General features: G+C 46.1%; 3 protein-coding genes across 11 annotated transcripts in view; 1 reads left to right on the top strand and 2 right to left on the bottom strand.

Annotated features, from left to right (window-relative positions):
* Window positions 1-12,572: 12,572 nt before the first annotated feature.
* Window positions 12,573-13,702, bottom strand: LOC120893563 (coiled-coil domain-containing protein 58). The gene is made up of 3 exons (XM_040295528.1): window positions 13,516-13,702; window positions 13,102-13,374; window positions 12,573-13,033 (listed from the first exon to the last, which is right to left on the bottom strand). Exons 1-3 carry the CDS (start codon window positions 13,555-13,557, stop codon window positions 12,926-12,928), a joined length of 423 nt encoding a protein of 140 aa, XP_040151462.1. The 5' UTR covers window positions 13,558-13,702; the 3' UTR covers window positions 12,573-12,925.
* Window positions 13,703-14,144: 442 nt separating this feature from the next.
* On the top strand, window positions 14,145-19,213 carry LOC120894906 (importin subunit alpha-7). 2 transcript variants are annotated; one of them, XM_040297775.1, is made up of 8 exons: window positions 14,145-14,251; window positions 14,953-15,132; window positions 15,217-15,432; window positions 15,518-15,738; window positions 15,842-16,105; window positions 16,821-17,160; window positions 17,253-17,412; window positions 17,516-19,213. In XM_040297775.1, exons 2-8 carry the CDS (start codon window positions 14,956-14,958, stop codon window positions 17,698-17,700), a joined length of 1,563 nt encoding a protein of 520 aa, XP_040153709.1. In that variant the 5' UTR covers window positions 14,145-14,251; window positions 14,953-14,955; the 3' UTR covers window positions 17,701-19,213. The 2 variants fall into 2 exon arrangements, with proteins under 2 accessions (XP_040153709.1, XP_040153711.1); XM_040297777.1 differs by lacking the exon at window positions 14,145-14,251 and adding an exon at window positions 14,270-14,404.
* Window positions 19,214-21,437: 2,224 nt separating this feature from the next.
* The window catches only part of LOC120906307 (four and a half LIM domains protein 2), a 117,323-nt gene continuing 114,419 nt past the window's right edge, over window positions 21,438-24,341 (bottom strand). For all 8 annotated transcript variants that reach the window (XM_040317903.1, XM_040317880.1, XM_040317897.1 and 5 more), the window contains 3 exons: window positions 23,927-24,096; window positions 23,639-23,825; window positions 21,438-23,549 (listed from right to left, as the gene is read on the bottom strand). In XM_040317903.1, the coding sequence (XP_040173837.1) occupies window positions 23,392-23,549; window positions 23,639-23,825; window positions 23,927-24,096 (515 nt within the window). In that variant the 3' untranslated portion in view covers window positions 21,438-23,391. The remainder of the gene's footprint in view (window positions 23,550-23,638; window positions 23,826-23,926; window positions 24,097-24,341) is intronic.

Raw genomic sequence — 24,341 nt, 5'->3', positions numbered from 1 at the left:
TTCGGCTTCTTTTCGGTCCCGCTTTTGTCCTTCGTGGTGGTGGTCGTGGTGATGGAGAGTGGTCAAAGCGATCCAGCAGGGTGCACGGGACGTGGAGAAGCGGAGGAGGAGAAGCACACCACTATCGCCGTGCGGTGGGAAGGGAGCGATCGACACGAAACGACCACACTATGTGGCCACAGCGCGCACCATGTCCATCCACAGTCCGTGCTGCCATGCCTGTGTGCGTGCCGTGTGTGCGGTGGAATGCGTACACACCAACACACCGGCACAGGTGAGCCCCGGTGAGCCGGTCGCAACCGAAGGAAGGGATGGACGGCGAAGGCGAAGGTAACCGCACGCGTGGTTCGGCCCCGAGTCGACGGCACACACTCGCTTGGCGGCTCCGATCGGCCGGATCCGCTCCGGTGTGAGTCAGTTTGCTGTTGGCTGTGGTATGGTGCGCAAGTGTGACCGGCTTCTTGGTCGCGCTGGTCCGATCGCCGAACCAGAGCGAACCACCAGTGTCTCAGTCGCAGAGTTAGTTTGTGGCGTCCCTTGAACGGCGGGGACAATCGGTGGTGTAATAGAAGCCCTGCACGAAGCCGTTTAGTGTGCTCTGCCTCAACAGTACAAGAACTTCGACTCGTTTAGGGGTAAAATTTGTGCGCGCTTTGGTGCAAAAAAACCTACCAGCGAATATCAGTATTAGTGATCGTATGCCGTCAAATCACGTCACCCATAACAAGACACTAGCAGCACGTGGAACGGACATGAAAAAAAGGTGTGTTAATCCGGCAGAAAGCGTTTGTTACAAAAAGTGGCGAAATAGTATCATTTAGCCGTAAGGTTGTTAGGGCGTTTGAGGAGACATTGGCGTCTAGGAACAAATGAAGTGTGTTTTTTCTCGGGTGAGGTAGTATTAGATTGTTCTAGCAAATAGAAGAAGAGCAAAGAGAGAGAATCTCACTAGAAACACCTATCAGGCAACTACAGCGGGAAGTAGTGAAGCGAAAACGTGTAAATTAGAACGATCAGCACCAGGAGTAGTACCAGCAGCAGCACCATCACCACCACGATGCGGCGATGTTTAGAAGACCTGCTCGATCCTCTCTTTTTGCGGCCATTTTCAACGCGTTTTTTTTTGGTTTGTGGTGAGCCGGGTGAGTCTGCCTGTTTGTCCTAAGTATTATCGCGCCATTTCCGATCGCTTCGTTTGCCCTCCCTTGCCGCAACATCGCACCTCGCAACACTTACACGCAAGTGCACCACCATCATCACCTGTTGTTTTAGCTTCTTTTTTTTTGGAGAATTTTGAGGAAGTAGGAAACAAAAAAACGAAGATGGATCTTGCTCGCTAAAGCATTAGATCGCGCAGGTTGATGGTGTAATGAGGAGATGAGAAGTTTGAGGTAAAACAATAATGAGGCACAACACGGGGGCACCAGCTCTCAACGCTGCCTGCAGACTACGTCATTAGAGATGGTCCAAAAGCCTAGGTCAGCGGTGAGTTTCGGGTATAGGAGCGAGCAGGCTAGAGAGATAGCGAGAGGCTAATAAGAAGAGGGCTAACGCTAGCTAAGTATCATCTTGAACGGGTTGAGTTCGTTCTTTTCGTTACCTTAAATCTATTTGCTCTATCTTACCCGCCGCGTGGGCTCTATCCTCTCAGCGGACCCTTCCCTCAACCGGTGCGATCACCAAGCGAAACACCGCACAAGCATCGAAAAAGTGTTGATTTCCCCACTTCTTCATCCGTAACCAACCTTCACACACACAAAATGCCACGGGAAAAACACACCGGTCAAGCGTGCCAGGTGTGCGGAAGGTGGCAGGGCATGGAAGCGGAAGCTGGTAACAAAAATGTGAGTTCCACACTCGAACTTCACTCGACCGCTTCGAAACAGTTTTTTTTTTTGGGGGGGAAAAGAGACCACCATCGCGGGTGTGGAAAAATCGCACGGCCACAAGACAAGACGCAACGGCCAGCGTGGCGCGAAGGCGTACAACCATCCTCCATTAGCGAAACGAAGGTGAGTATGGGCATTTTTGGGTTTTTTTTTTGGTATTCTGCTTTGCTTTGTAGGTGTGTAAGTAGCCGTGTAGGCGTGCGTGTGCGTGCTGGTGTGGGTTGATCGGGCCAAAACTGTTGTTACAAACGGCATTGAAGGTTGTTCAATTTTGGGGTGGAAGCGACCACGGCCAAGTCGTCCGACAAAGGCGACAGCAGCGGGCAAGACGGCAGGAAACGTTCACAAGTAACTTTTCGTCGGTTCGATTGTGGACGGATGTGTAGGGGCACTGGGCGAGCCGTCGATAAGAACATGAAGAGCGGTACATGTACACTCGCTAAAAGGAGGTGCTTTATCAGCGGGAAATGCTCCCCCTCGGGGGTACAGGAAGATGATGTCGCTTAGATTCTTTAAAACATGAAATCGAACGCACGATAGTGTCAATAGCATGAAACATGTAGGCGAGATAGCAAGGCCAAAGCAAAGGTGCCGCATTTTGAGGTGGTCTTGAAGCGTCCGTCTTTTGTCCCCCGACAAGAACGATACAAAATTGCATCATTTTTGAGCTTTTACATGTAATTTAACGTAGCATTTGCTTCGAAAATCAAACGTTGGTAGGCTAAGATCTTTAAAATGTATGGAAGTTTGAAGCTGAACATCATACTTACAATTAAAGGCTGAAAATGGGACTTCAACTTCTAGCGTTGGCCCAAATTTTAGACCAATCAGCTCAACCAACTCGCCACCTCTTTGCGCAAGAAGCGAAACATTCAGCTCAAGGATGCGGTGGTACCCATTTTTCGACAAAATCAATCGAGCCTCCTCCACGCCAGTACATAATGCGTCCAACCGAGGGCCTCTTGCTGCAAGGTCTTTATTAAGCCCGCCTAATTGGTAATTGTCCGGCAAGTCGGGACATGAAAAGAGCGACGCATAATAATCGATAGACACAGAAAAAGAAGAAGAAGCAAGGCCGCAAACCCAACCTTACTATGATCAACGTTTCGGGTTTTTTTCGTCCATTTGATCGTGCGTTAGAAAGACCGAGAGAGGTGATGTACGGTGTGAGGGCAAACCACCGCCAGCGAAAGGCCGTTCGACAGGCTCTCGATCGGAATGATTGATGAAAATGGGTGCCTTTTTGGCGGACGAATTTTGAAGGATACCATGACTCCCCTCGCTCCTCCCAGCTGCATCGCACCATGCTGGCGTACCCATTTTTTGGTGATTGTTGCCGAAGTATGGCGTGATCACAGGGATCGGGGATCGATTTTTGTGGTTTTTAGTATTCCGATCGTGGTGCGCGCCGATACACTGGGCAACCCAGGTGCTTTAACATATTGGTGGAAAAGAATCAACGCCGGCAGCGGGAAGGTTCGTCTGGGAACGATTCCGAGCATATGGTTACGCCATGCGCGCCCATTGATTTCCCCCCCCCCCCTCAGCCGTTGTTTGCGTAATGCAAAATATTAAAGTGGAATAAAATCTCGCGCCATCCGTCCTCATCCGGAATGCATAATGTGTGCCCTCTCCGCTTGGGACGTGCCCGAAGGTGGTGGTTTGGATGTAAAGTGTGTGTATGTGTGCGGCTGGAGTGTTCAGTGCGGGGTTTTTGGCGGGTCTCGATTACGATTCCCGGCCTGCGATTACGATTCCTCATTGTGGATGCGAGACGGCCCTCCATACATCTTTTATGAGTTGAGTGAAACCTGAGCAGTCATGATTCCAGGCCGGCGGCATCATCGACCTCGCTCCGGTGCTGAAGAATAAATGTCCCGGCGTTGGTGGGGCGGTGGTCGTAACCGTCTACTGCCAACCGCAGGCGTATGCAGAACAATGCAGAATGTGTCCTCCTACCCAATTCCCGATTTCGGTGCAGCAGCAGCACATATGCAACAACCGGATCGGCCAGACTCGTGGGGTCGCATGAAAAATGAGCTCTCTTTCGCCTCCTGCGCTTTTCACCTGTACTCACGCACCGGTACACTGCGTGAATGGAATGTAATGCGTAAAAAGAGGAACAGTGATCGGGTAAGGGAGGGCAAACAAATAGCTCCGAAAGGGCAAACGAAAAGAACGGAATACGCTAGAGAATCGAAAAGAAAAAGATGGCTTCACCGTTCCCAGAAAACACAAAAGTGCAACAGGATGTGCTGCTGCTGCTGCTCTGTGTCTGGGATATATGTTGGTGTAGGGGAGAGACGAAAAGAAGAAGAAAACAAAGTACACACCAGTAGACAAACACAAGCAGACACAAAACTTTTCCCCTAAAACCACTGGCACCTTTTTTCAAGGATTTCTTAAGCTCGGAATAAAAAGGTGTAGTTTCTCATGTTCTAATGGAATGTTCGAAAAGGGTAAAGCAACCATTTTGCGCTGAGAAAAGCACAACAGAAAGGAAGATAAACGGAGACAGCGCAGTGCGTGATTTTGTTCCAAGTTTTCTTGCTTTATTTTTTTTCCTTCTTCTTGGGTAATAGGTACAAATCCTTGAGAGAAGGAAACCACCTTACTCAGGGCCTGGGGATGGAATGGGAAATGACCGAAAATTAACTTTGTGGGTTGCTCCGGTATAAAAAAATATACGTCCAAACGAAACAGCAGGTAGCAGGTAAACTTCGAGGTAGACACATCATTAAATCTTGCCCAGAATCGTGATCGTTAAACCTGGCTCCCTATCCCTTTACGATCAAGATCACCCTCAGCTCGTACGGAGCGAGGGATAGTTTGTGTACCTGCTAACTTCTACCGTGTGTATCTCCACCTTCTGCACAAGTCAGTTTTGATGTGCTTCTCAAAGGTACAGTTTCCAAGGGAGAGAATTTCCAGGAATTCCAACTTCCAACCGACCTGTGCGGGATAGATTCTGCAGGGGTTTATTTTACAGTCGGTACCTGCCTAAACCCTACATTACGGCAGCCATTCTTCGTTTTTGTTACTTTAGCTTTAAGCGAGCGTCAGGATGCCTCTTAAAAGGGATTAAATGTCTGCAGCCCGACGACGATGACTGTTCAGAACCAGTGCGCAGTGGCAGTTCCAACTGCGCCATTCCAGAGGTCCTTGTGTGCGTTGCTGCTTGCACCACACCGATAGGGTCTCTTAACCCAGGGAGTGACTTTTGGATCTCGTTCCCACGTGTGTGGGTGAGCAAGCAAAGGATGTCTAGACAACGGCCGTTATTTGATTGATTTGTTACGATGATCCGACAGATTTGCTTTTAGTGTTTTCTGTCTCGGATCTTATCACAGGACACAATAAAGCAGATGTACGTGTACACCGTGAGAAGTGTGTGCAAGAAGTTCAGGATTTTACTGTCGTTAACGTGTGATGCATTAGTTCCGTCACACTGAATAATAAGCTACCAAAGGTGTCATAAAAGATCCTTCAAAGTAATAACATAAAGCAAAGCAGCTTAATACACCTTCTACAGGCCTTAGACCTTCACACTGGTTCGCTGAGCAGGGTGTGGTGTTCGAGTTGAACTCGTTAGTGATGTTATTACCAAAGTGTTCTTCGTGCTGTTTAGAGGATAAAGAAATCTAGCGAGCCAACCCCATACGTACGAGTCCAATGTCCATTGAACTTGCGGTGAACCTGGCGGTGTTGTAAACGAGACCAGGTGGTCATAAATATATCTCCCACTCCAACATCTTTAGCTTCTCGTGAGTGGGTTTGGCGTGGAACAGTGGAACAGCGCGCCCCGCAAACTCACGCTTTAAATGAACGGCAGAACATTGAACGTTTTAGCTTCAACCCCGCGCTGGACACACGATTTAACCGCTCAGATAGGAGCAGGATAGGAGGACGGAGGAATCACCGATCCGTACTGGTAAGACTCTTGTGATCTGCATACGTAAGCGTGCCCTGCCACGAACGGACGGTGATTTGCAGGAATGAACAACTACGGGGCCAGTGTACACGATCTACTGGGGAAGCTTTGGAGCGGCATGTTTGTTCGATCGCATCGCCCACGGAAAGCTGGGGGTGCCAACGTTCTTGAGCCGGTAGTCTTGAGCGCGTGGGCTAAGCCAGCAGCGACAGGGGTCCAACTGAAGGACAGACCATCGGCAGAGACACAGTAGCCTCGGGTCGGACAGCAAATCGTGCAGCAGGCCGCGAAATTTCAAGTCCACTCGATCAATCATACGCTCACAGTCGGTGACGGTCGATTCACTGGGTGGCGAGACGAGACAGCTCACCACGTGATCACCAATCACGGAGAGTTTGGCGGGCAGGAGGTTGTCTAGTCTAGGCTACGGTAAAAACCTTTCGCTTTAGGGGATTTTTTTTGAGTTCATGAATGGGAGAGTTGCGTTGCCTTACGAAATATCTTGGCAATAGGCTCAATCGCTCGAGCACGTGTGAAGCACACCGCTCCGCTGTGTAAGCATTACGGAGGGTTGCGCTTTTATAGCGACGACGTGTGAATTCATCACTCCGGCAATCACACATCCCAAAAACCTGTAAGTGATTCATGTAGCAAACCCCCCACTCCCGCCGGTAACATATATCCCAACAGCGCCAACTGCCCAACAAGTGGTGTGTACTGACCCGCCTTGGAATGGTGGCGCATTCTGTGTAAACGATGACGACAGCTGTTGAATCTTAATTGCTCAGGCAGTGGTTCGTTCGGATCTTCCCGGAACATCATCATCATCATCCTTATGATCGTGTCGTGGCCATTTTTGTAGCTCCATACCACGCTGGAACCGGCCCGCGTAACCCGCTGACTCATAAAACGTGCGCAGTCGGCCAGGCAGTTCCTGCGTGTGACACGGATGCCAGTGTCTCGGCGTAACCATATTTGCGTTTGATTAAATCCGGCCCTACAAGGCAAGGACAAGTTTGTGCTGCGTCGCGTGCGTACAGTTGAACTTTTGCCACATTGTAACGCCGATCATGGCAAGCGACGGTGCGCGGTGAGGCGCCATACGCAAAAAACCCCGGTTCCTCGATGAAAAAGGTGACAAATGGTTCAGCATTTTTATCCAACCACACGCCACATCCATCAGGCAAACCCTGTTCTTGCATGATCGAGGTGGAGAGAGGGCTAGTTGAGAAACTAGTCAATTAAAAAGCAGCCAACCATTCGCTTCCCATCCCATGTTCTCGCGACATCTTTCCCACAAGACACACCGACACGGAATTACACGTTGGCCGGCGACCGGTTGTGTGTGTGTGGCGGTGGCGGTGGTTAGTAATTACTTTTCGTTTTGTGAAAGTATATACTACACATGACGGAATGGAATTTCGTGAGCTATTTAGAAGCCCTCCCCTGCAGGGCTAACCTTTTAATTTTCGGCAGCAAAAAAGAAACGGTTGTTGATGCCATCAAATGCGAACCATCATCGTCGATGTGTGAGTGTTTGGTAGATGGAGGGTTCTCACGCCACCGCTCTTGCTCCACGTGTGAGTGCGCGTATCGGTTTTGAAAGGCGTGCCTGGAGTGCGGAATAGTAGTGGCAAGCAGAATTGAAAATTAACAAAAAAAAAAACCGCAGCCAGATTTGACCCCTGCGAAGAGATGAACGCATTAGACACACTTCATGCCGTTTCGATTGATTTTTTGTTGTTGTGTGCAGCGATCGATGTGTGAGATGCTTACTGGTTCATGTGCACAAACGCGGAAGTAAGACGCGATCATCTCATCGGCGTAGTGTGGGAAGTGTGTTGGCCAGTGGCCCCCCGCGGAACAAAGAAACGGAAGGAATCGAATAGGAAAACGATCCAGCTGCGCGCGATCACTTTCAGGCTTTTTTTACGTGCAAATAGGAAAATACTCAATAGAATTCAGTGGCAAAGCGAAACAATTAACTAAACCAACTCGATTTTTCTTTACAGGTGTGTGGTTCCGGTGTTCGATTTTTTTCTCTCTCTCTCTCTGAGCGATTCGCTGCGTATGCGCAAACAAAACGCAACCATGTGTGTCTGTGTCGCAGATCGAACTTCGAAGTAAAAATTACGAAGTAACCGCAAAACTCATTACATCTTCGTGATTTATCTCCTCACAAGCGAACACACACACACACACACAAGGAGTGGGACACTCAAGGGTTGCTTGTATGTCATTCCGTTCCCACATCATCCCGGATGTTTCGCGCGTTCTGTTGGTGTAATTTATTCGTGTGTCTCCGCAAAAGGAAGAACGAGTTTGTTTTTTTTCTCGTCTCGTTGTGTTGCTCACCAGCCCCCCCTTTGGGTGATCTTTCTGACCCATTAGATATTCGCCATCCTTCGGTCGCATCTACCCTGCTGCTGCATTGCATTAAGTGACAATCACATGGAAACATGAAATTAGAATAGAAACGTTTAGATAACGACTTTAAGTGGTGTTTAATCTTTACCTTTTGCCTGTTTTAGATCACAACGATTTTACTCGATTCGAATTTGGGATCGATCTGTGTGTTTGTGTGGCTTTTACGTCCAACCTTCAATTACTTCCAGTGCAGTTCCGGTTCTTATTCCGGTTAGATGGCCGCGCCCGTCGATAATGCAGCAAATTGTTATGCTTTATCGAAGACACACACACACACACCGAAGGAAGCAATACCGTGCTGTAGTAAAAGGGCCCACCAGGTGATACGCACGGCAGCATGCCACACGGTGACAGCGGCCGGCATTGAGCACGTGGAGGGCTTGGTTTTTATCAGCTTGACAAGTTTGTTTTTGTAGTCGATGAGGTACGGTTTGTATGTATGTACAGCAATGCCGTGCGGCGCGAGCGTAATCAAACGATCGTATCAGTAAACAGGAGCGACGGAGGATGCGGCGGTGGCGGCGGCAATGGGAGAATATTGATTAGACAACAACGTACGGCGCGGATCGGTGTGTGCTGTTGCGGCGATAACAACAAGCGGCGGAGAGAGAGACCGACCGACCGACCGACCGACCGTTCAATATCTATCGAGTCTCCTGTAAGCAACGTAACAACACACGGTCAGTTGTACTGTTGTAAGTGTAGCCGTCGTTGTCGTCGTTGTCGTCGTCGTCGCACAGTTTGAGATGGAAACGGTTTTGGCAACGTGTCCGCAGCACGCGTTTTTGCGCGTTCGCCAGAAGCACTCTCGGAGAGGCGGATGCGAAAAACCGGTACCACCATTAACACTTGTCGACTAATTTGTGCTAGCGTTTTCTCGGATCTCAGTGTTCATCCAGCGGCATCATCATCACCATCGTACAGATTGCAAAGGATGCGATGAGATTTGACTTAAAATTGGAATAGTTTTGGAAAAGCGGCAATGACGGAATAACGAAACCATCGCATTAAATCGCTACCAGCTGGAAAGGTAAAGTTCGTTGCAGCTTGTCGATAAATTGAAATGTCAATATTGATACAAATTGGCACCCTTCAGGGGTGGCCTGCGGGCATACACGCACACACGTTCGAACGGCATATGGGAATGGCTATGGGTAAGTTGTCAGTGTGATCATCATTGTGCGTAAGCTGTCCGTACTGCTCCAACATCGTTGGAGCAAAAAATCACGCCAACGGGAAGATGATGGGAAGTCGTCGTCCCTATCCTATCAATGCTCCCCTCTCTTCTATGTTCTCTTTGTCAATGTTCTCTTTGGTTATCTAGCTGTATGAGTGTATTTTAAACGTCATAAAGCTAGCATACCGAAGTTAATAATTGACTGATACTCATCGATGGACTCACGTTAACGATTGCTACCGAGCAAGATCGCTTTACGCGGGACGGCGTTTCAGTGTGTTTGTGTGTGTGTATGTGTGTGTTTGAGCAAAGCAAGGTGTGTTGGGGGTGTACAGTGAAATAGCAAAACCCGTAATCAAACGATACTGTGAGAGATGTTAGTGGAATAAATATTTAAAATCATACATCGAATAAATAAAACTAATACAGAACAAGAACCATAAGCAATTGGCTTATTATGCTGTTTTAATGAAAAAATAAAATAAAATAAAATAAATAAAGGCAGTGCATGTAAAAACAAATGATATATAATTGTGTAAACTTGTGTTTCTGATGTGTGTTCTGTACAAAAAACCTCTAAACCGAACCGAAACTAGGCTTCTTTAAGCTCTTAAAAATACAAGGGACAAGGATGAAACTCGTCTATTCAAATCAGTTACGAATATGGTCAAATGTTCCATTTGTGTTGGGTTTAAAATTTGAGCCAGCAGCACAAAAGCCTAATGTATATCGACTGTAGCAGTAATTGAATTGACGATCGAGTCACGTGATGCAATAAATAAAATTGGCACAATTCCCGATATGAGAAACTGTGATTAATTTTTACCAATAGTAAGATATTCTTCATAGCGTGTATGGGGATAGCCTGGATGAAAATTGAACCAAGTCTGGCGTAGTACTAGTCAGTTTGCCTCGTATGATTCGACCAGTGAGCGGTATTTAATAAAAAAAAAACCATAATCTACAATCTTCTAGACATTATTTGATTGAATATGTGATAAGATTATACCAAATCCTCTTGTTTTTGGTACCTTGGTGCTTTGCATTAGCGTGATGCCAAATGTGCGCACAAGATTTTATATTTGTAATTGGAAATGAATAAACTGGATAGAAAACGAGAAAATAACAAAATTGCGAAGGGATTGCCATTGGCAACATACAAATTCTGTTGAGGATTTCACCTCAAAGAACTGGAAAGTGAGATTGTACATACATCATAGTTGCAGTAGTTGCATATGCCCCTGAGAAATGTACTCTGAGCAAATATGACGAAATCCTCTTAGTCAGGCTCGAGTGGAAGATTCTTAGAACAAATGCTTGGTCTACTACAACAACCAGCTCTATGAACTGGTCTATCTATCGTACAGCGGATCAAGCACGCACGGCATCCGGTCCATAACATACGCATAGCACTAGACGATGTAGCCTGTAACGTTATTGTCATTGTCACGTTGCTCGCAAGGATTGAATTTGAAGTGGCAACATGACATAGACGCAACTTGCAGTAAGGCTGGGATAACGAATTGGCAGCAATTACGCACACTGCTGCACTAGGCCATAACCGGATTTGGCACCGGAAAAGTAAGTAAAAAAGTAAAAGTGAAAGACTGCAAACGAATCACTGAGAAACTATAGATTACATGCTCGATTAGTACGCCATACCTTGCACGTGCCGAGCTCTTCAAGATGGGGCCGGAGAGGCTTACCGTCGAAATGCATCAACGGATCGTGAAAATCTGAGAACAGGAGGAACTACCGGAGGAGCGGAAGCTAGGTGTTATTCACCCAGTATACAAAAAGGGCGACAGGCTGGATAGCTCGAATTTTCGAGCCATCACAGTCCTTAATGCCAACCAATAAGATCCTGTCCCAGATCCTGTTCTGCAGACTTGCAACCCTTGCTACACATTTTGTCTGCAGCTACCAAGCTGGGTTTGTTGGAGGCAAATCCACCACCGACCAAATTTTCACTCTACGGCAGATCCTCCAGAAGTGCCGAGAGCGCCAGATCCCTACGCACCACCTGCTCATCGACTTCAAGGCGGCCTACGACACCGTAGACCGGAATGAGCTATGGAACATCATGCAGCGGTACCATTTCCCTAGGAAGTTGATCCGGCTGTTAAATGCCACCATGAACCACCATGAATCGTTCTAATCTCATAGGGGTATGAGGCAAGGTGACGGATTATCCTGTCTATTCTTCAACATCGCCCTGGAAGGTGTCATTCAAAGACACCGCGGGGCTAGACAACGACATCCGTGGCACGATCCTCTACCGGTCTCTCCAATTTCTTGGCTTCGCGGATGACATCGACATCATCGGCAGGACAACAGCGAAGGTATGTGAGGCGTACACTCGACTCAAAAGGGCAGCAAGAATTGGATTCAGAATCAATGCGATGAAGACGAAGTACCTGCTTACCGGAGACTCAGACCATCTGGGAAGCAGTGTATTAGTTGACGGTGAAAACCTCGAGATAGTTAAGGAGTTCTGCTATCTCGAGACAGTCGTTACTTCGGATAACGACATCAGCAGCGAAATCCGGAGACGCATTGTGCAGGGGAATCGTGCAAACTATTACCTTCACAGACTGCTGAGATCCAGAAGACTTCGATCCCGCACGAAAAGTCTACGGACCAAGTCCTGGACCATCCGAGCTTGCTGAGCTGTACGGCGAACCGAGCATCCTGACGGTAGCGAAGGCTGGCAGGTTACGATGGCTGAGGCATGTTATGAGGATGCCGGACTCATGCCCCACCAAGAAGGTTTTCGACAGCGATCCCCAGTTTTGTATAAGACCCAGGGGAGCACAACGAACTCGATGGCTGGATCTGGTGAAGCGAGACTTGTCGGGGATCGGGTGTCTACATGGATGGGAGGCTCATACACCGCCATGCACCATGCGATTTCAAATGTACATGCTTTTCCGCAAACATTGCATGCAATATGTACAAATTGCATACTTTTTATAGGACAGTTGTATGCAACGATATAAATTTTGTATGCGATCGAGTAAGTGTTGCATGAAATACATCTCAATACAGACACCTGACGGAAGCTGATTGGAACGGGAATGGGAACAGATGCTTCTTTCCAGAAATCGTTGCTTTACAACGAATAAGTGTACGCCAACCAAAGAGGCCAAAATGTTCGACAGCTATTACGCTTTACTACAATAAACAACATTATATAACATGTTTGATGTGTTTGCGGACAATCGGTTCGCTCACCAAAGCGGACGTTCCTCACGATCGGATTGCAAATCTGTGAAGCTTCTTAAAATCTTTGTAAAAACACCTGCTGTGATCACAAGTACCAGAAAATCTCGCCCCTTTTTTCCTCAACCCTTTACCATTAAATGCGCCACTCACGTATAAATGCTGCTGCTTCTTTGCTGGTGCGCTTCGAACACGAGTGAGTCAGCAATGCACCACCATTCGTAGTGATATTGCCGTAGAGCCTTCTAGAACCTCTCTCTCTCTCTGCGACGCGCTGCTTTATAGCGAATCGAAACGGAAAAATAGCCTACAACGTTCGCGGAACGTTTTCTGCGTTCGTTCCCGAATAATGTCCTCCACGCTCAGCTCGGATTGCAGCAATCGTAGCTAAAAACGAAAATGGCCATTAGAATTCTTCTTTTTTTCACAACGTTCCGTAATGCACACCGACTAACCTTTCGCTGTTCCGTTTTGAACTGCTTGTTCAGTGCAACGTCGTCCTTGTTTTCCTCCCGCTTGTCCTTGAGCGTCTTGACCGTGTCGGCACACACGACGATACACTTCTTGATCGCTTCCTGTCGGTGGCTGTAGCCCGATTCTAGCTGTCCGTGCAGGTCGCGACACTTCGCTTCAGCATCGACCTGACCTTTGAACGATTCCGTCGGTATGGTTGTGTTCAGTGCGTAGATGATTTTGTCATCCAGATCGCGCATCTTTTTCAGTTGCTCCTGTAAACGAGTGGTGCAAAGAGGACCGATAAAAACATGCATCAAGCTTGTGCCGGGAATGACCGGGAAAGATTACACAATCTAAGCAACCGTGCGGTGTGCTTTCCGTGCGTCGGCCAAACCACGGTGTGCTTGATTTACCTGAAACTGCGAGAAATCGGCACACTCATACTTGAAACTCATTGCTACAGATTCTGTGGGATGCGGTGGAGATTGTTGGGGTGCTTTTTGCGGTGGTTTTTCTGTTAAAAATTGATCAAAAATACAACAATAACAGAAGCGAGCGTGTGCGCTATGCAATTTGTCGACCAAAACTTTCACCTTCGTTTGACAGCCGGTTTGACAGCGATCGGTGGACGAGCTTTAGGGAAGCTTCTACTAGGGAGCAGGAACAGCAAAAATAATAAAATAAAATAAAAGAAAAATTGAACTAACGTGGAGGATAAGTTTATTGTTTATTAAACGAATAAGGTCACTGTCAGACCTTAATAAGTCTTATTTTCACTTGATAAACTACGGCAGAATGAGTTTGGCACACACTCTTCAATGTGGGTTTCACGTTAGTTTTGGTCCACAATTTGAATTTCTCAGAAAATAACGGTCTTAATTTCAAAAACATAAACAAACATACGACTGATAAGCACTTTTAAATCTATTTAAACGGTGTTTTTAGCATTCAACAAAACGTATCCGCGAGGCCAACGGACCCCGGTGGCATGGCAACCTATCGCTCGCCAACGACCCGCATCGCATCCCAGTGTGCACTAGCAAACAAACGTCAATCGACCGAGTTTGGCAGACCGTCTGACAGTTGCTGATGAACGTGAAAGTCGTGGAGTAAAATTTCCAGATTTCCTTCGCTAAATTTGCCACAAAAGTAAGTTTCTGCAGCCACAACACATCCCGTGGTGTGTCGCTCTCGGTGCCTATTTGCCGTACATCGATTCCGAATAGTCCAGCAGCCTGCAGTGGGAAAAGCAACAGCGAAACAAGTGCCAAGCTAGAGCGATCCGTGTGCACAAGACGATTTGTACGTAGGCCTCGTACCAGCAGCAGCAGGGTGGTTGGCAAGTGTTGAGAGAAAGGACGAGAAGGCGCGAGCAAAAAAAAAAAAAAGACAAGATTTACTAATGTCACTCGCTGTGCCCCCCTTCCTTTCATCCCATCACGTCCCCCGTGCTGGCGCACTAAATATGGGCCTTTACGAAAAATGCATCTGCAGCAGCTCGAGAATCGCTCAGCTGCTGCTGCCCGCCCGTGTGCACGCACCGCCGTCATCCCGTGTCCGCTGTCGCAAGACACCCCGTGCTAGCTCGTGCTAGCCAGAGCTGCATGTGTGAGTGTGTATGTCTCGCCGTGCATTGCATGGTCGGTGACGGTGTGTTGTGTCATTCGGCCACTGGCTCGATAGTTCGCACTTTTTCAAATCAATAAGGCGCAGCTCGTTGGTCGGGGTCGAAGCGGATGGGACGGGGCGAAAATCTCCGATTTCGTAGCAGCAATTAACAAGCGCAAACCGTGTCCACTGAAATCGTTACGGTGATAGATTTGTTCTCAATCTCCCTCTCTCCCAACTAGGAAATGTCCAACGCAACGCATCGGCATCGGTATAAAAATGTGGGCCTGGACTCGACAGAAATGCGGCGCCGGCGGGAGGAGGAAGGCATTCAGCTGCGAAAGCAAAAGCGCGAACAACAGCTGATTAAGCGACGCAACGTCAACGTGGCCGACGAGCTCGAACAGGATGCAATTCTTTCGGTAGGTGGTTGCGCATCATATCTGTCGCTTGCCCTCCTATCACTGGCCTGTTTTGTCTCTACGCTGTGATGCGCAATTTTGCAGGACGAGACAACATCGACCGACAACCGGTCGCTCATACAGCCGGCCGTCATCCAGGCACTGTACAGCGAGAACATCGAGGAGCAGCTGGTCGCCACACAGAAGTTCCGCCGGTTGCTGTCCAAAGAGCCCAACCCGCCCATCGATATGGTGATCAAGCACAACATCGTACCGCGGTTGGTGCAATTTTTGGGCAACTCGGAAAACTCCACCCTACAGGTAAGCTTGCAGGGACGGGGAAGGCCGAGTGTTTCCGTTGCCATTGCCTCTTTACACACTTCTTTCTTCGAACGCTTTGGTTCAGTTTGAAGCTGCCTGGGCACTAACGAACATCGCTTCCGGAACGTCAGAGCAAACGAGCGTGGTGATAGCGGCCGGTGCCGTGCCAATCTTTGTCGATCTTATGAAAAGCCCCCACGAGGACGTGCAGGAGCAGGCGATCTGGGCGCTGGGTAATATTGCCGGCGATTCGCCGGAGTGTCGGGATTGCGTGCTGGATCACGATGTGCTGGAACCGCTGCTACAGTAAGTATTCCCTCCCCGCCCCCTCGATAAGGTCCTCCGTGCCGTTAACGAGGTTAATTGAATCGTTTGAATTTGTTTTTTTGTTTCCCTTTTTCCCCTCCAGCGTTTTGAGTACCTCGCGTCGGCTAACGCTAACGCGTAACGCGGTATGGGCCCTGTCGAACATGTGCCGGGGTAAGAACCCGCCGCCCGATTTCTCCAAGGTCGAAAAATGCCTTCCCATTCTGTCCCAGCTCATGTTCCACAACGATGTGGAGGTGCTAGGCGATGCCGTCTGGGCGGTCAGCTATCTGTCCGACGGTTCGAACGACAACATCCAGGCCGTCATCGATGCGGGCTGCTGCCGGCGCTTGATCGAGCTTCTTTCGTAAGTGTTGTTAAGAGATTTCTGTTTTCATTACTGTTGTTGCCGCTCAATTTTGGCTCTATGCCACCAATTTTTACAGTGTGTATACATATTAGCTATTTTTGTGTCTTTAAGTCAACAATTTGGTACTTTTGTAGAAATCGTGATAGATACCCAAAGTATTTGAGCAGATTAATGATGGGTAAACATGTTGGAATTACAATAATTGTGTAATTTAACGTTATTTTTAATTTAAAATTTGATTAGGTAATCAAATGTGTGCTGACTTAGCCTGACTCCAGTGAAATGTTCAAAACTTGATGAAAAAGATTGATTATATTACAAATCACGTGACTTGAATTCACTAATTTTGCTACACACAGTTTTAAAAATTTGTAGCAATTGACTTACAATGCAAAAATTGAGACCTTTGAATCGAAAAATGATGATAACGAGGCTAAGAGAGGCCCTCAGTGGCAAAACACGAAGACACGAAGTCATGTCCTAGAGACAGCATTTCTTGTCTTACTGGTAACTTTTATCGGCGGCGACTGTAAGGTATGGAATTGTGTCTCCTAGAAGGATAAAGCTTTTATTTTCGTTGAATCAGCCGTAATTGAATCGTGTTATCGAGTGATAAAAATTATTGCCAAAGCAGCTATTGTATCTCAATCATGCACACTAATCTGGTTGCATTTTTTTTTATCGTTGCCAAAACCCCACCCCCACCTTGCAGCCATAGCCACAACAACGTAGTGTCGGCGGCGCTGCGTGCCGTGGGCAACATCGTCACCGGCAACGACACCCAGACGCAGCTGATCCTGAACTGCAATGCCTTACCCTCGATCCTGCAGCTGCTCAGCTCGACCAAGGAGGCGGTCCGCAAGGAGGCGTGCTGGACCATCTCGAACATTGCGGCCGGCAACCGGAACCAGATCCAGGCCGCGATCGATGCCAACATTTTCCCGAGCATCATCGATCTGCTGCAGAAGGCCGACTTCAAAACACGGAAAGAGGCGGCCTGGGCCATCACCAATGCGACGAGTGGTGGCACGGTGCAGCAGATCAAGTATTTGGTAGGCGTCGGGCAGATGATTCGAGCAGAGAGGAGGGGCATATGGATGGCCGACACATACGTAATTGTATATTTTCCCAACTTGCCCAACAGGTGGATGCTGGCTGTATACCACCCATGTGCGAGCTGCTGACCGTGATGGACCCGAAAATAGTTACCGTGGCGCTGAACGGGCTGGAAAACATTCTGAAGGTGGGCGACGAGCAGCGAACCAAACCGAACCCGTACGCCGTAATGATAGAGGAATGCTACGGTAGGTGGAAGTGCTCGAAGGCTCGGAGCTTTTAACCGTCGGTTTAGTGTACGATACCTCATTTGATGATGCGTTTGCTTTCCTCCAACTTTGCCCGCTCTAGGTCTCGACAAGCTGGAATTCTTACAATCGCACCAGAACAATGATATTTACGAGAAGGCATTTAGCATAATCCAAAAGTACTTTAGCAACGACGACGAGGATCTGGCGGTGGCACCGAGCACGGACAACAATCAGTTTCAGTTCAACGCGGACCAGTCGGTGCCGATGGATGGATTCCAGTTTTAATTGCCTTCTACGTGTCTCTCGCACACACACACTCTCTTTCTCTCTCTATCTCTCTCTCCTTTTCCTCCCACACATGCACACCCACATTTATTCCTGCAAACGCTACAATGTTTTGACCACTCCGTTATCAGTCACCTTGGCCCCATCCTCTCCCTGCCTTGTTGCAAGGTGATGATTCGTTCCCGGGACACATTAGGAACGCGTTAACGGGTTTTTTCTTCTTTTTGTTTCGTGCACCGTTCTCATTTCGAACGTGTAGAAAGGTTGACGTATCAGGAGATGTCGAGGGTATTTTAGAGGATTTCAGAGATACGGTTAGTGTGTGCTCTGATTGTCCTATCTCTGACAGCCACACAGCATATACATATATAGATATATACATAAAACAGACACATAAACTACGCGTAAACGCTCCCTCTTCTTTTCGGCGTACAGCGTAAAGTAAAGCGCATATATGGGTAGGAGCAGTTGGTATATAATAGCCGACAAATCTTATAAATATAATACTGTAAAGTAATATTTACGTTTAATGCGCGCCCCCCTCAAGACTTTCCGATGCACAGAAAGCGTGGTAAGGTTAGGGACAAAAAAGAAGGAGGGTTAGTAGACCGCAGCTTCGTTTTTTCCTTTGTGTGTGTTTGTGTGGTGGCTCACCTTTGTGTGTGTGTATGTGTGCTGATATGAGCAAGCTTATTTAATTTATTGTATACATTCAGGCCTTCTACCTTCCTACTACCATTTTGTACTACGCTGTGCTTGCAGACAGACACTTTTGCGTAATAGTAGGCCGTGAGAACAGTTACTACGCAGCTGCAGTTATGTGCAAATCGCAATCCTCTAGACTAAAGAGCGCTAAGAACAATAGGATTTTTTAACAAACTGTCATTTTTTGAAAACTGCGTTAATTTATGTGTTTTTTTTTTATACCCAAACCTTCAATTCTTGTATAAGGCAATGTTAACCCATACCCTCCCCTCCCCTCTTGACTACCGCTAATGATGCTTGTAATAATCTATTAAATTCTAATGCTCTTAACCCTCGTGTAAAGATCGTGCAAGTTTTGTATCATTCGTTTGTGTGTACCGCTTTCATACAACACAAAAATACCGGTACAGATATATTTTTCCCGAAGACGCAAAAACAGCAGAAAGGATCGATCGGTGGTAATCATAAAACTAGTGTCCCTCACTACCACCCTCCACACTTAAGACCACCACAGGGACACAGGGATAGAGTGTGTGTGTGTGTGTGCGTGTGTGTGGCCATTCGGTCGTTTTAGAGTATGTACGCGTGCACGTATATTATAGATTCGAAACTCTCACACAACCCTCGGGACGGGACGGAACTAGCCCGACCAGGCATCGGAGGGCCCCTTCTTCCCCCCTTTCCGTTTTCCCCTTCACGTTATTCCGCGTACGGTTCTCGTAACAAGCAAAACAAAAACAAAAAAACAGAAGAAAAAGGAAACCAAACCTAAATTAACAAATAAAATATTCACCATTTATCTCTTGGACGTGTTTTTGTGTATTTTTTTACTTTTCACTGTATCAAACACTGATCACCTTTTTTACGATCACGATCACCTGGAAGAAACAACAAATTATCAGTTCAGTTGTAATTTGGTTAAAAAAAAGTAGATCCCGATCAACTACATTCAGGTATGAGTACCGATCAAGTGTAACGGCTATCACTGCCTAGTCGCAGGATCAGAATCTGTTCAGACCAAATTGCACATTGGAAGGAATATTTTACCTGTCCGCATAAAGTAATCTGTTGGAGATTTCTTCCTGTGGTAAGTAAACGAATAAGAAGTAAATACATTATCTCATACAGGGTTTTCCAATAGAATAAATAACGTCACATACATGAGTTTCCTATAGAATAAATAACGTTTGCGATTCATCTTAACATCTTTGATTTCGATGTCAATATTGTCCACGGCTTACTAATACATGCATCTATATCCTCAACCCATTTTCAGTAGATGTCAACAATGTCTGCTTCGGTGTGATACAGCTAAAAAACAATCCATATTTGAATTTTATCACATCGAAGCAGACAATGAATACATCGAAAGAATATGGATTGAGAATATGCATAGAGCTGTTTCTGGATCATTATGGGTTCATGATCAGTTCCAGGCTCGGTATGGGTTCATGATCAGTTACAGGGTAGATATGGCATGATCGGGTACAGGGTAGATATGGGTTCATGATTGGTTCCAGGACCGGTGTGGGTTCATTATCGTTTTCAGGACCAGCATGGGTTCATGATCAGTTCCAGGACCAGTATTGGTCCAAGGCTCGGTATGGGTTCATGATCAGTTACAGGGTAGATATGGTTTCATGATAGGTTCCAGAACCGGTATGGGTTCATGATCAGTTCCAGGCTCGGTATGGGTTCATGATCAGTTACAGGGTAGATATGGCATGATCGGGTACAGGGTAGATATGGGTTCATGATTGGTTCCAGGACCGGTATGGGTTCATGATCAGTTCAAGGCTCGTTATGTCATGATCGGTTACAGGCTCGGTATGGATTCATGATCAGTTCCAGGCTTGGTATGGTTTCATGATTGGTTACAGGGTAGATATGGTTTCCAGGACCAGTATGGGTTCATGATCGGTTCCAGGACCAGTATAGATTGAGCAGTTCTTGAACCAGAATATATATTTTATTGGTTTCAGGACTAGTATGAGTTTAGTTTTCAATCTAGGTCTCTTAAGAGATTTTGGCGTACTCTTTAAATTAAAGAAGATCTTTGAAATTGATTTGCGCAGCCCTGTAACCTGGCAAAATTAGCTAGTTTCTTTCAAAAGCAAACAAACAATTGCTCCGGCTTAATATTATCTTTTTTTATTACATTAAACAAATGAAACAATTTTAAAATGCACAACATACACACACACACATACACATTCTTCTTAATTAAGCCAGCATTAGATGGATTAGTTTTCCAATGTACAGCACAGTATTTATTGTATCACTATTACTATTCTCGCTATTAATATACAGAAAGGCCACAGGTTGTGTTTTGTTCTGCATTTGTGTGTGTGTTTTTTTGTTATCTATTCAGCATTTACATCTTCCACCATTATCACCATCAAACACACACGCACATACCACTCTCGATTAGCTTCTGTTCCTTGTTTGCACTGGTTTGATTTAATTGAAAAACAATAGATGGAGAGACTTGGTTTATGAGGAGAGCTTTTTGTTGCTTAAAATTTTTCTTCATTATTTTTTTTCAAAAATAAAAATAGTTATCGTTTTACAAGTTAAAAGCATTTTCATTAATAAATAGTCAATCAACTCAAAAGAAAATAGAACATAATTAACTTTTTCATATTTTTTAGCATTCTTATGTGTGTACAGGTGTGTGGGGCGTTTGGTAAGCTTGTATACATTCATCCATTTGTATATATGTATATAAATAGTTTCATATCTCATTATATTGTTTGTTAAAGCCTTATCACTTACTTAGGTATTAAATGCGTATTTTAGTAATGGTTAACAACACAAACCACGGACCACGACGTACAACTTCTGCGTTGGTTCGTTGCCCTAGGAGGAGTAAAGTTTGTTGGAAACGAAATAATGTCCCAAGAGAATGCATTTAACAGTTTCTTTTTAAAGGCGTGTACAGGAAAGAGGAGCAGAAGAAAACGGACGCTGTTTTTTTGCAAATTGTTTTATTCGTTTTTTTGTAGTTGTTGTTGTTTCAGTAGTCGTTTATATATTTTGTTTAAAGGTTTTTTTATTAGCTTTAACTTTAGTGTTTTGATTTCGATCTTCTTTCGATGTAGCTGGCCTGCACCGCGTTGGGAAAAGGATGGCTGCACTTTCGCTCTCTTTCTTTCCCACGCGCTTCCTCCTTTCACATTGGTTGGTTAACGAAAATAAATAATTAAAAAAAAAAAGGATGCAACGTCGGCACGTGGTGGTGTAGTTGGGCGCACAGCTAAGATCTGATCTGACAGAAAGCGCGGGAACATCACCCGTAGTAGTGTGTGTCTGTGTGTATAAAGTTAGTTTTAATTGCAATCGCCCGTTCCGACGTTCTGCCTGCGGTGTGTGAGATGATTTGTGTCCCAGTGTTTTTTTGTTTTGTTTGCTATATCCTTCACAGTTTCATCTTTTCTATCAAATTTACAAATCCTACCTCTCGTTATATAATGCGGGAAAGGACACACACGGTCTTTCTTTCTTCTCTCTCCCTCTCTCTCTCTCTCTGTGCGTTCTATGTTTTTTTAATTGTTCGTTGATATTTTTCTTCAGACTTTCGGACCAACACACAACAGGCAATCTCAATACAATAAATAATACACACAAGTAACGCCTTTGACGCCCTTACAAGCGGTAACATTTGAGTTGAAGTGGAGTAAGAGGGGAAGAGGGGAGGTTAGGGGGGTAAAGGCTGAAGGTTTGTATGTGTGAATTGCAACTTCATCTCCCCTGCGATCGCTGCGATAACAATGACTAAACGCGATATGCTCTTTTAGAGGGCGAAAGGATCGTGATCGTGCTCCTGCTTCTTCTTGTTCTTTTTCTTCTTCTACCTTAACATGTTCTAAAATCATTAATTTGCTTGCATTGCACAACACTGCCTCTCCTGTAACGAACGCAAATGAAATGTAATAAAAAACACAAAAAACATAGCACTATTTGTGTTCCAACACACGCAATACAAACACGATCGGACTTCTCTGGCGGACTTTCCTCTTTCTTGCATTATCGTGTGCGAACGCATCGGGATTTTTTTTCTTACATAAGGATTATTATTATTTGAATAGTTAAAAAGGCATCTTCAGTGAATATAGGCCGTTCGCTACGCTACTAACAACAATGCTCGCGCGTGTGTGTGCGTATGATCGTTCGTTCTCGTCCTTCCATCCCATAGCTCGAGACTCATTACAAAATCCACTCCTCCACACAAACACACACACACACACACACACGCACAGACACAAAACTCTTTCTTTCTTTCATAATTTAATCATTCTTCCAGTTTCGCTAACTACATTCATCATCGCTGTCTATCTTACTACGCTCGGCAAGCAGCGCTAAAGGTGCTGTTAACAAGTATAGAGTGATTCAAACGCAGCAGCAAAACACAAAGGACAAAGGCCAAAAGAATGGTAGAATAAAAATCCGAAAAGAACTCTTTCTCTCTATATATAAAGCGCAATCGTGTATCATGGTGACTCTATTAAATAACATTTCAATACTTATATCGCCTGCGTACGGCGCAACTAGAAACATGGGGACGAAAACGGGAACGGAACGGAACGTCATACAATTCAAGAGACACAAAATAAAATAAAAACGAACAAAACGGTACGCCTAAAAAGTGCGCAGAGCGCATGAAAGGATGGTGACGGGGGGGTGGCCGTTGTGATAAATAATTTAAACGATCGACGCGAATGACGTTGACGTGTGGGGCAGGAGTTGATGATAAATAGTGATGATGATGATGATCATTGTTGAAGAATGGGGTAACGGAGATGACGACGGTCGTTGGAACACGCGCTAGAGGACTATTATTTTCCCTTCGCGTGTGCGCATGTAACGTGATCCTCCTGGGAACCTTCTCCATCTTTTCCTTTCCTTTAGAGTGTGATGATGATGATGATGGTCATGACATTGGGAGTTGAATTTTGCTTTTTATGGCGGCTCACTGTCCGACTGTGTTTACATCAGCTTCTGCTTGGCGCACTCCGGACAGATGACGTCCTGCTCGTCGGTGATGAAACCGCGCCCGACCAGTGACGTTTTGCACATGGCGCAGATGAAGCAATCGTTGTGCCAGTGGCGATCCTCGAACGAGATGAAGCGCGTACCGCCAATGCCTGCGAGAGAAACAGAGAGAGAGAGAGAGGAACGTTAGCCGTTTGCCGACAAAACAAAAGAGCGGGCGCAAAACGCAATCGTTACGCACCGGTGATGGGCTTGGTACAGGAGGTGCATCTCTTCGCGAACAGCTCGCCGAAACATTCCGCACAGTACGGCTTCTCGTCGCGGCTCGTGAAGCGCTGGCCGGCCAGCGACACCTGGCAGTGCGTGCACGTGAAGCACTCGCGGTGCCACGGTTCGTTCTTGTACGTCACACCGCCGCTTGTGATGATCTGATGCGAATGGGGAAAAAGGGGGAAACAATCCGGCATTATAAGTTTAGTAGCGAACTCGTCGTATGTCGCCTTCTGACCTAGCTCGCTAGCTAACTTACCTTCTTGCACTTAATGCACCGGGTGGCGTACTTTTCCTCGTAGCAGCCGGCACAGTAGATCTCCTGCTCGCGCGGGATGAACGACTTGGTGCCGATGGCGGTCTTGCACACGCAGCAGCAGAAGCACTTCTCGTGCCACTGTCTCGTTTTGTACTCCATCTTCTTCGTGCCTGGGGAAAATAGATAGGAGCAAAAAAGAAGGAAAAATGGGTTAATATTTGAACAATATGATTTATAAACAAATTAAAGCAAATAAAAAAATACGTTTAACGGTTCGATCAGACATTTCGAATGATCTCGTTTTTATGAACAATTACAATTACTTTCTTCATCTTTTTAAGAACACAGCACGGTGTAAAAACACAATTTCTTATGTTTAAAAAATCAAATAAAAATGTGTATTTATACTGCAAAA

The sequence above is a fragment of the Anopheles arabiensis genome, chromosome 2, assembly GCF_016920715.1.
Source record: "Anopheles arabiensis isolate DONGOLA chromosome 2, AaraD3, whole genome shotgun sequence".
Lineage (NCBI taxonomy): Eukaryota > Metazoa > Arthropoda > Insecta > Diptera > Culicidae > Anopheles > Anopheles arabiensis.
The sequence above is the reverse complement of the archived record's forward strand: the minus strand, read 5'-3'. Positions and strand labels throughout refer to the sequence as shown.